Source organism: Musca autumnalis, unplaced genomic scaffold, assembly GCF_047663935.1.
Source record: "Musca autumnalis isolate F117 unplaced genomic scaffold, ASM4766393v1 scaffold_1, whole genome shotgun sequence".
NCBI classification, from domain to species: domain Eukaryota; kingdom Metazoa; phylum Arthropoda; class Insecta; order Diptera; family Muscidae; genus Musca; species Musca autumnalis.
Window position 1 is genome coordinate 121208892 of NW_027411644.1, and position 12749 is coordinate 121221640.

At 32.1% G+C, this 12749-nt stretch overlaps 1 protein-coding gene across 1 annotated transcript; it reads left to right on the top strand.

Moving 5' to 3' along the window:
• Positions 1-222: 222 nt before the first annotated feature.
• LOC141390798 (dynein light chain Tctex-type protein 2B-like) lies at positions 223-862 on the top strand. The gene is made up of 2 exons (XM_073963761.1): positions 223-509; positions 579-862. The coding sequence occupies exons 1-2, from the start codon at positions 362-364 to the stop codon at positions 836-838; spliced, it is 408 nt and encodes a 135-aa protein (XP_073819862.1). The 5' UTR covers positions 223-361; the 3' UTR covers positions 839-862.
• Positions 863-12749: the final 11887 nt, after the last annotated feature.

The following is a 12749-nucleotide window of genomic DNA, read 5'->3' on the forward strand; positions in this document are numbered from 1 at the left end:
AATATAAACAGCATATTAAAGTACGTTGACTGTCAGTTTTGACTGTTAGTGTGTACACCCCTTAAACAACATATCGTGTAAAGTACCCATTACTTAATTTAATTTTTGCTGATGGTGGAATTCTGTCGATAATATCCATAGAAAAAATAACTATCGATATTAACCCAAAAATAAATTATCGATAGTATCGATAGTGCTATCGATATTTTGCCAGCTCTAATGTAAACATCCCATCCTTTCCTGACAACAAAAATAAACAATTTCGTTGAGACGTTGTAGAAATCAAGTAGCGTTTAGTTTAATAGGTTTATACAAAAAGCAAATGATTTTATAAATAGAAAGATAAAACGAGTCTCAAAAAATGGGAACGGAAATAAATAATGTGGCTGATGCGAATCCAGCGACGAATTCAGTAACATCTTACAAGTTGAAACCTTCTTTAGGAGAGACATTCAAAGGAATTCTTATAAAGGAAATAATTCACGAGGTCTTGGCTGAAAAACTTCAAGGTTTGTAGTGTAACAAGGTTCATTATTTCAAATGAAACTAATATGTACATATATACATAATTTTTTCAGGAAAAATATATGTCGCTGAAGAAGTTTCCCATTGGACAAAGGATATTGCTGATACCATTAACACAACCATTAGAAATCGTCTTATTATGCCTCGATATAAATATGTTGTACAGGTAATGTTGGGCCAACAACTTGGTGCTGGATGTCATTATTATGCGAAATGTTGCTGGGATGCTGAATCGGATTCCCAAACTTCTGACATTTTTAGCAATACTAGTCTATTTTGCGTTTGTACTGTTTTCGGTGTATATTTATATTAATAAAAACATTTTTTAGTATTTTAATCTCAAAGTCGCCATTAAGACCTCGGTACATTAGAAGCCTCGCCGCATGACTTTCGTGCCTTGCTTAATATCTGACAATAGGCCTGTTCGATAACTTCGCAAGTAAAAAGTATTTGCAAGTTCTTGCTACTATATGCAATACTTCTCAGTTCTCTTTTACTGAACATGTTTGTTATCGAACAGCATTTTGTAAAAGTTTGTACAAACTTTTGGGTTATCGTAAAGACCTAATTAAAATAAAAGAATATGTCACGATTTACGTTAGGCGAGTTTACTTGCGGCAATTTTGATTTTGCTCGTTCCTTCTTAAACTTGCCTCTTGCGTTTATAAAAGCCAATTCTGTTCCGACAAGTTTTGTTTTCAAAACTATGTCAAATACGTGTCTCTGCTACAAACAAAGACTTGCCGCAAGTAAACGTGCCCATGATACAATAAGATGGTAGCATTATCAGCCCAGCTGATGGTTACATAATATGTCAATTGCATTGAAATTATGTAAAATTTTGACATCTTATGTTACCAAAAACGGCAGTTGCTGCTACCTTCTTATTGTATCATGAACGTGCCTAATGTAAATTGGGACTAAAGAAAATGGCAACCTAGTTGGTCAGTCTTCCTTATAGGCTGTTTATATGTGTGTTCCTTTATGCCATGTTCATACCAGCATTTGAATCACGTCGTTCGTTTTCATAATTACGTACACGAATTAAGCCGTTCATACGACATGGCACACAATTCATAGCAACATGATCTATATTTTGATAGTTTTTGTTTATGCTTGACGTATTGTTTGGCTATAGGCTTTTCACAAATAAAAATCGATGTTATGATTTTTAATAATTTGTTTTATTTCCAATATTTCGATTGGAATCTCCAATCATCATCAGGGAATTAAAGAAAGTTGTCGTTGTCTAATCGTCAGCGAGCTTACTTCAACTCTGAGTTGAGTTGTCGTTGTCTAATCGTCAGCGAGCTTACTGAGTTGAGTTTTGGATTGGAGATTCCAATCGAAATATTGGAAATAAAACAAATTATTAAAAATCATAACATCGATTTTTATTTGTGAAAGGCCTATAACCAAACAATACGTCAAGCATAAACAAAAACTATCAAAATATATAGAATCAACCATGGCAGAACTACCAGGTAGTGGTATCACACCAGCTGATCGAATGTGAAAAGTCAAATCCCTTTATATAAAAAACTATTTTTGTTGTAATTTCCCCAACAACATAAAGAAAGTTTTGACATAACATATTCAAAATTTTACGATGCCACTACCTGGGTAATTGTGCCATGGAATCAACTTTCATAAGGCAAACGATAAACAAACCAAACAGTTTTTGTTTACTTAAGCTGTGTTCCAGAACTAAAAAGTTTTTACAATTTTTACGACTTTTACACATTTTACTCCAAAAACCGTTCCCGTACACAAAAAAGTTGTAAAATGTTCACTTCTCTTTAAACAAAAATGGCGCTGAATGACGCTCTCTTTAAAAACTTTTTACACGACAAATTTGGGCGAGTAAAAAAATAGTAACATGGTTGCCGGCGTCTGATTGGCTGATATGCCGACTTTGACATTTGTTCCAGTTTTTTTTGACGTATTTTCCATTTTTCCGTTCCCGAACTATTTCAAAAAACTTGTGTGTGACAACAAATTGTTTGCAGTTCTCTCTTTTACGAGTTTTACTATTAAAAAGTACGGGAACGAAGCTTTATTTTAAAGAAAGTTTCAGCCAAAAGACGAGTAAAGTTAATTTATATGACTAGAAAAAATATTTGTCCTTTCAGATATCAATTTAATATTAAATTATATTAGTTTCATTCATGTTTTCTATTTTTTCTCACAATTTTGGTGTTTTCAGTATATTTTCAAATTTTTCTATTTTAAAAATTAACGAGAGAGAGTCCTGCCAAAATAACTTTTTGGTCTACAGACTTTCCGGCAGGCATTTGATTTTTGTTTCTAAATTTGTACGCGAATTTGAAACGATGGACAAGAAATGCAAGTGCAATGGATGAGAAGACACAACTTGCTATGATTTGAATATATACTAGTCGTTAAACCGTTTACTTTTCATTCATATTTTGCAGTTTTTCTAAAAATGTCTGAGTTTTTAATAAATTTTTAAATTTTGTATTTTTCCTGTCATAATTAATTTATTTCGATAAATTCTCTCATTTGTTAGAGATGGGACATATTTTATCGTCGTGCTGAGAGAAATTTAAATTGAACAATGTACATACATCTTTGTTCGTTCTCAATATTTTGTATGGGAGATGAAGTAATTACATCGTAATTTGGGGTCGAACAACGAACAGAGAAAGAAACACCGTCAGTCTGAACAAGACATTACTCAAAATTTGTACAAATTGTTACTGGTTGTTGTTCGTTTATTCTCCAGTACTATGCAAAAGACCTTAAGGCCTGCGTACATAAGCTGCCTTCCCTGCTTGCTTCTGATAAAAGAATAAAAAAGAAAAGGGCAACCCAGTCCGAAATTTGCTCGGCCTTCTTTATTCTTTTATTTTTATTATGTCAGAAATGAAGCAGGAAAGCAAGGCAATCAGGCAAGGCAGCTTATGTACGCAGGCCTTAAGTGGTTTACAAGAAGTTACTGGACTTGTACAAATTTGTAAAAATTATTGAGTAAACGAACACACCTTATATTATAGATTTTGTCGGTTTATGTCTTATGCCAGACTATTAAAATTTTCATTGAAAACGTTTTGCCATTTTCTTCCAAATTTTCATTGACGTCTACACACATATATGAAATCATATGAAAATTTTGATATTTTCGTTGCTTTGTATTGGTTTGAGAGTTACGAATTTAAACACAAAGAATAATTTCAGATTACAGAACCATGTGTACAGAGTTTCACCCCCTTAACACCTCTTGCCTATAAACTCATTTTCACGTACATGAAAATTCTTTGTTGTTCTCTTTTTAATTTTTTTATTGGCGTCCAAACACATGTATGAAACCGTATGAACATTTTGATACTTTCATTGCATTGCATTGGTTTGAATTTAAACACAATGAATATTTTCAGATTACAGAACCTTGTGTACAGAGTTTCACCCCCTTCACACGTCTTACCTATAAACTTATGTTAATGAAAATTTTCGTAGTCTGGCATAAGACTAACCTTCCTTATTGCACGTTTCCACGGTACGTCGTTCGTTGTGGGATTACTTGTTTAGCAACTACGAATAAATTACTTATTTCCCCACACAAAATTCTATGAACGAACGACGATTTTTCTACGTTGTTCGATTAGAAATACTCTCGGAACGACGAATAACTATGTTCCATCCTTAACAAATGAGAGAATTTATCGAAAAAATTAATTATGATATGTCTAAATTCAAAATTGAAAAGTTTTTTGAAAACACAAAAATTTTTAGAAGAAAGGAAAAAGATGAATGAAAATTAATGGACTAAACATTTTATATAGATACAGAAGGAAGATGGTTGTGTTTTCTTCTTAATTCCACACACATTTCTTGTCCATTAGTTCAAAATAGCGTAAAAAAAACAGAAACAAAAAGGAAACAAATAATTGAAAGTCTGTATAAACAAACATTATGTGTGTTCGTTTACTCAAAATTTGTACGAATTTTTACTGGATGTTCTTCGTTTACTCTACAGTACAATGCAAAATACCTCAGTCGATTACAAGAAGTTACTGAACTTTCACAAATTTGTACAAATTGTTGAGTAAACGATCATACCTATTGTTTTGACATCTCTCTCTCTCTTTAATTTTGAAAATAGAAACATATAAAAATATATTGAAAATACAAAATTATTCAGAATTTATGGAAAAAATGAATGAAATGTGTGTAGTTAAATATAGAAGATACATTTGAAGGAAAGTCTATTTTGCATTAACAGCCTTAAGTCAAATTAATTTGAACATTATCCCAATTCTTAATGCACAAAATCGTTGTGAATTTAAACTGAATTTAGCAATTTCAATATGGCAATGCTGTTGAAAATCAATTGTCTTTTGTCAAATTTCCATGTTTAAGAAAATAAAAAAGGAAAACAAATCAGCAATTTTCGCGTTTCTTTCAAATAAGTAGTGGTCTTTCGCGAATAGAATAGCAGCTAATCGTTTTACGCGCCTTCTATCAAATCTATTTTTAAAACTTTTATTTTCACAAGCATTCATTACCCATCATACCAATTCTATCGAAAATAATATCTTCTTCAAATGTTTCTTTACAGTTTTGCGACATTTTTTTATATTAAAAAGACTCGCGAATAAATTAGATTTATTTTTGCGTTATCGTGGTGAAAAAGTCAATGGTAGAAAGAATAGCTCTGTTCCAGAACTAAAAAGTTTTTACAATTTTTACAATTTTTACACATTTTGCGTTCCCGTACACAAAATTTATATGAAAATCGTTTACGACTTTTACAACTTTTACCCCTTTATAAAGTACGGGAACAGGCCACATATTTGTTTCGCATATTTTGGAGAACTTTTGTAAAACTTTTGCTCTGTTCCAGAACCTGCAAGAAGCTACTACTTTTTACTACCATAACATCCTTTATGTTATCGAAAAAATAGTAAAAATTAGTAGATTCTTGCAGTACTGGAACAGACCATTTATGAAATGGTCTGCTGGGTACAAACAAACAACACAAACAGCTGTTTCATAAATGCAGAAACCAGTGTTTGAATTTGCTACCAGCACAGCACTGAAATCACTAAAAATATGCTATTGCTATGCTGTTTTCAAAAACAAAATCGAAAACTGGTGCTGTGCTATGCTGCGAACATAAAAGTAGCACAGCACATGGTCTATGCTGCGCTTCTGAATTCTAATTCTATGACTAATTGCACATTTCGATATTTTTAACACTCTACTATTATTTTGACCGCAACTATTGCCCTGTTCCAGAACCTGCAACAGTCTACTATTTTTGAAATGTTGACACTTTGCTTTATAAATTTATCAAAAAAAAAATCAAAAATAGTTGATACTTTAGGTTCTAGGACAGAGCATATCTTTCTATCCTATGGATCTTTTATATAGTAACAAAAGTTTCTTGAAACTAATTTATTTAGTCGGGAACAACACTAGCATGAAACTTTTAGTTTTGTTAAAAATTAAGATTGTCAGAGTTTGAGCTCAATCGGAGTATGTTAACACGTGCCACTGGGGCCTCCAAAGTTTCCATGGGCCCTTTATATAGCCAAAATTAAAATCTGACCCGATTTTCAAAAATGTTTGTGGGATTACTTGTTTAGCAACTTGTAAACTGTTTTCATCGATTGGACAATAAATGTGATCTGTAAATGTAGAAACACAATGAAATACGCCGCTTTTTCACGCTCAATTTCATGTAAACGACTAAATGCAAAGTACTACCTAATTCAAATCAATTAGACAGCATTTGAGTTAGGTAGTACTTGGCCTTTAATATTTTACATCATGATACAATAAGAAGGTAGCAGCAACTGCCGTTTTTGGTAACATAAGATGTCAAAATTTGACATAAATTCAATGCAATTGACACATTATGTTACCATCAGCTGGGCTTCAGCTGGGCTGATAATGCTACCTTCTTATTGTATCATGTTTTACATGAAACTGGGCGGAAAAAAGCGGCGTATATCATTTTGTTCACACCTTTAAGTGATTTTATGAAAATTCGCCAATACAAATTAAAATTAAAATTGGTCCCTATTTTATAGGGCCAAAGACGAATTTTCACAAAATCACTCTATAGAGCACATTTATTATCCAATCGATGAAAAAAATACCATGTATGTATGTACCTTGTAAGCAATAAACAAATACTGAACAACTCATAGGGCTATTATTATAAGTTTTCTTGTTGTTAATTTTGGTCAAGTTTTTGTTTTTAGTTTTTATATGGGTTTAGCTTACTGACCTTTGGTTTGTTTTTGCAAATAAAAATATATGTTTTTTATTGCATTTTTCCCGACGTTTCGTCGATGTTATGTCGACTTCTTCTGGGGAATTTTGTCTATTTAAATGAATTGAAATTACATTGTTCATAAGAAAATTTTATAACACAATAATTATAAACATGTTTACTTACAATAATATTAAGTTTCTTTTTTTTTTTTTTTTTTTTTTTATTTTTTTTTTTTTTTATTTTTGCCTTATTAAGGCGAAGGCCATTTATAGTGATATTTAATTAATTCTCTTTCGAGTTGAGCTGTTAGGCCTTTAGAGATACATTGAAAAATTAGGAGTCTACCGATACCAGTTACCAAGCTTTGCCTTCGTCTGCCACAAAAACTACATCCTAATACACCTGAAGATCGGATTTACCACCCGTGAAACGTAGTGTAATGGTTGGATGCGTGGGACTTCGGTAGACTCCTAATTTTTCAATGTATCTCTAAAGGCCTAACAGCTCAACTCGAAAGAGAATTAATTAAATATTAAGTTTCGTTTACATTAATTTATATTTAAAAGTAAACATAAAAATCTATGAAAAACGGCTTAAAATTATTATTACAGATTTTGTTTATGTTACTGCCACTCCATAACTTGCACTTATGTTATGTGTCTTCCTTTAAGTTCATCGTTACGTCAATTTTTTGTTGTATTCTTAAACTTTCTATTAGCAGTCTCTTCTTTTCATTGTTCTCTTTATCTAGAATTTTAACTCTGTCAAAATCCGGTATGTGGCCTGTGTTCATTACATGTTGTGATAGTGCTGTAGTCTCTTTTCCCTTTTCTATGTCTGATCAGTGTTCCCCCATTCTAATGCTGAGCGCTCTTTTCGTTGTCCCTATGTATATTTTTTTACATTCTTCGTTCTCTTTTCCTTGGCATGCAATTTGGTATACGACGTTACTTTGTTGTTGTTTTTCGATTGGAGTTTTTGTGCATGTGAATATTGAGCTTATGTCCAATTTACATTAGCAACTTTTTCGTCATTTAGAGCTGTTTCGTCATTTATTTGCTAAAACAGGCAACATTTTACGTCATTTACCATACAAAAATAAATGACGATAGCTACGTCATTTATTCTAAACAACGCACGAAAACACCATACTTTTATACGCAACCCTGCTTTTTCGTCATTAACTACCAAAAAATGCAACTGTTTTATGATGTTTTTGTTTGTTTGTGTGTGTTGTAGAAAAACAAAAATACTCAAACGATGACAAAAGTAAAAATAAATGGTTAAAAAACTTGCAAAAATTATGTTTTTTGTTTTTGGAATTAATTTAAGTTATTTGATACACATTTGTGTTGCGAAATTCCTATTTTTCTGAATAAATATATTGTGTGCGTGTGTTTGTGTTATTGTATAAGTGTGTATGTGCGATTGTGTGCGTAAGCAAATGACGCAAAAAGCAGATGTAAATACACTTCATTTGATTCTAGGATTTCGTAAAACGAAATCATTTAATATGCATATGTAAATTGGACTTTAGTGTTGTGTTTGGTTTATAGGCAAATGAAGTGTTGTTGTTGTTAATTATTTGTCTCAGCTATTGGTTATCGAACAGTCCCGGAATGTATGGTAAACCGTAAAAAACTTTCATTTTGTGTATGAGAGTTTTCACTTTCAATCGTTTTTATTATACATTCTTTTTGTATTTTAGTTTTGATTTCGTCAATTAATGCGTGTATAATGTTGTATGGAAAACTATTATTTTTCAAGATATTTATTATAATTCTGGTGTTTTTGTTGTGAAATTTGTCATCGCTGATGTTTAAGATTCTGTAAATTAGACTTTTTGCAGTGTTCATGATTTGTGATTTGGGTTGTGTGGAGTTATAATTGATGATTCTGCCGGATGAAGTTTCCTTCGTATACCAATCAAACATAATTGGTCTGTTCCAGTACTGCACATTTCTACACATTTTTACTATTTTTTTCGATAACATAAAGGAAAAATCGGTTATCGGAGTAAAAATGTGTAGTACTGGAACAAACCAAATATTTCCTTTTTCTCGTTGTAGTTTTACATCTAAGTATGGTATCTCGCCATTTTTTTCCACTTCAATCGTGAATTGAATCTTATTGTGGTATTTGTTAAATGTAGTCAAGATTTCATCCGCATCGTCCTTATCTATTATGGCTAAAATATCATCTACATATTTTGCTATGTATCTGATATTTGTGTCATTTCGTTTTAATTCAGCTATAGAGTCGTCAAGTAGGTGATCTAATACTATGTCCGCTATAGTTGGTGACAGTGGGTTCCCCATTGGCATCCCAAAAGTTTGATTTTCTTTTACTATTGGATGTATTTGAAAACGCAAAATAAACGAATTTGAAGACATTAAAAATATAATTTTCACATTATGAGTTAATGCCAAGAAAGTTCCCCTTGAAATTCAATGATCCCTTTTAATATTATTTTAACCGGAATGCTAAAAAATCTGATCGAAAAATCCAAACTATAACCAAAGAAGGCTTATTTATAATAATGGGGGTTAGTAACTTTGCTGGGTTAACATTAATTATGCTATGCTATGTAGAAATGTTTACAGCATAGCAGAGCACAGCAATCGTTTCTGGCAGAAACTATCGTCTGTCAGGGTAAAAAGTTAATTCAAATTAAGGAATTTTTAATGCAAATTAAGTCTGCTGTCTGTCTAGGGTATGATGCATATTTTATGTGTTTTCGGTTCAAATTTTCGTGAAAACTAGGAAACAAAAATGCAGGACATTTTGTTTACGCTTCTGTTAATTACGAATGGTGTCGTGGAAACGGGTTAATTCGTGTACGTCGTTCGACAGGCGAACAACGTAATTAAATCGCTCGTGTGAACATGACATTATGAGGATTTCTTTGACGTACATACATATATGCAATGGAATTGGCATTTAAAACACATATACATATGTACCATGGCAGAACTACCAGGTAGTGGTATCACACCAGCTGATCGAATATGAAAAGTCAAATCTCTTTATAAAAAAATAATTTTTGTTGTAACTTCCCCAACAACATAAAGAAACTTTTGACTAACTAGGCGTTTACACCAGACAGTTTGTCTTCAAATACAACTCTGATTTACTAGCACATACATAAATTTGTCTTTTGTCTCCCAGCTGTCCATCATTTTTTCACAGACAGCCGGGTTAACAAATTTTTGACATTTTCGCAAAAAAGAAGTGATATGATAATTTAAATGTGTTGAAAACAAAAGAACATGAACAAAACAAAATATGTGAACGGAAAACAAGAAGAAATCGATGATTTTCATTCCTAATTTTACAAACGTTTTTGCAGTTGTCTGGACGCCTACGTCACACAGGCAAGTTTTGGCATTTTGACAATCAATATATGAAGTCAACTGTCCTGTCATTTGTAAACGCAGGGTTACATATTCATATTCCCAGTAAACAATTTTTACAGAGGGCTCTGATATTAGATTCTATTAAGAGGTTTTCCAAAGTTTGTTCAGAAAATGTACGGAATTCTCAAAATTTCCCTCAGAAATTGAAGTGCTCTTCAGCAAAATTTCGTTTAAGAATTTCCGCACACTTTCGTGCGCTTGTTTTCGAAAATGTTGCGAGTAATCTGCACATACTCTAATTGGAAATTTTGATTCGTCTCTCTCTCTCTCTCGGGAACAAAATTGCCGAACATTCGTCGAGAGTTGATTTAAAGGCAAGGGAGAGATTTTTTGTGTCTCCACGATATTGCTTGTTTTTTAGTTATTTTGCAGCTGTTAAGTGAATAAGACGTAACGGAACTAGTTATTTTGTGATAAAATTGGCACATGTTTTACAATAAATGAAAGTGTAAGATTGTATACACATTTTCTAAAACGTTGTTTATAATATTGTTATTTCTATTTTAGATAAATCAAATGGAAAATTTGTTCGCAAGGACTGTGCTTTATGATTTTATAAATGTGCAATTCAGTGGGCAGCAGCGACGAATACTATTTCAACATTGTAATAATAAAATATTTTAAATAATACCCCGGTTACACTATTGAAGGTTAACCCACTGGGTTTAATAGATTCAGTGGGTTAATCTTTGCTGGTTACACTTAGCTTTTCGAGGATATAAACTGTCAGCTGATGTTTGTTTACGTATACATACAAAATAACTAATAATAGGTGTGTCTTTTTACGTGATAATTTGTAATAATTATTACGAAATGTTACTAAATGCTGTCTTTTTACACAAAAGTTCAGTAAAAGAGAGCGAAATGAGAGAAAAATTTTGACAGTTGTTTGCTGAGAACTTGCTAAAGGTTGCTAGAAGAATTTTTCCCAGCAACATTTAGCAAGGTCGATCAGCTGATTTTCAATCACCTGTTAATGGTCAGATGTTCAATGTTTATGTGATATTTGTGGAAAAATACTGGAAAAAATGCGTTTCAGCTATATTTATTGATTATTTTATTAATCTTTTAACTATTTCTTATTTATTTTGCTTAAAATTGAAGAAGTTTTTTTCTGATTTAGATTTAGTTTTTCTTTCATACATTAACCCCAATGTTTTTGTTTTGGTAATGGACTGTTATCTTGCTAAATTTTACTAAATGCTGTCTTTTTACTTTTTTCTCTTTTTCGGTATAATTGTTCTTACTCTCTGAAAACAAGTTACTGAGTAAATCTTACTGAAAAAGTAAAAAGACACAGCTAATGTCGTGTTTTACACTTTTAAAATTACTCGTATGAGATATCGTCCCAATTGTGCCATGATACGTACTATTATAGCTCTGTTCCTTTACGTGCAAGAATCTTAAATTTTTACCACTTTTTACTCGAAAAGCGTTCCTTTACTTCAGACACAATACAATTCATATGGGAGCTGTTTACAACTTTGAATACTTTTGCCGGTTTTACTATTTTCAAAAGCAAAGGAACAGACTATATGCTTTTGTTTTTATTATATATTTATGATAGATGAAAATTTTCATAGTGGTTACACTATGTGTACAACATTCACAGATAGCAAATTTGACATCTCATATGACATTCATAGATAGTGTAAACACCCCTTAAGTACTACTCGTCGTGTGATACATAAAAAAATTTTGATGAGTCAAAATGAGATGACAACACATATGTAAATTGTTCGTTTAAGGTAGAAACACAATAGCCCTGTTCCTTTACGTTCAAGAATCTTCAAGTTTTACAACTTTTTACTCGAAAAGCGTTCCTTTACTTCAGACACAATACAATTCATATGGGAGCATTTTTCAACTTTTACTACTTTTGCCGGTTTTACCATTTTCAGAAGTAAAGGAACAGACCAAATGAAATACGCCGCTTTTTCACGCTCAGTTTCACGTAAAAGACTAAAGGCCAAGTACTACCTAATTCAAATGAATTAGGTAGTACTTGGCCTTTAATCGTTTACATGAAACTGAGCGTGAAAAAAGCGGCGTATTTTATTCTGTTCACACCTTTACAGCGCGCTCTATCCTCGTCTGTAAACATAAAAGCTGTGTTCCAGAACTAAAAAGTTTTTAAAATTTTTACGACTTTTACACATTTTACTCGAAAAAGCGTTCCCGTACACAAAAAAGTTGTAAAATGTTCACTTCTCTTTAAACAAAAATGGCGCTGAATGACCCTCTCTTTAAAAACTTTTTACACGACAAATTTTGGCGAGTAAAAAAATAGTAACATGGTTGCCGGCGTCTGATTGGCTGATACGCCGACTTTGACATTTGTTCCAGTTTTTTTGACGTATTTTCCGTTCCCGAACTATTTCAAAAAACTTGTGTGTGACAACAAATTTTTTGCAGTTCTCTCTTATACGAGTTTTACCATTAAAAAGTACGGGAACGAAGCTAAAGAGAACAGCTGTTTCGTTTGTTTGGCAAATCTGTTGTTAAATTTTTAGGTTGTGCCATACAACAAAATATGGACTCAAGCTGAAATAAACACAAAGATG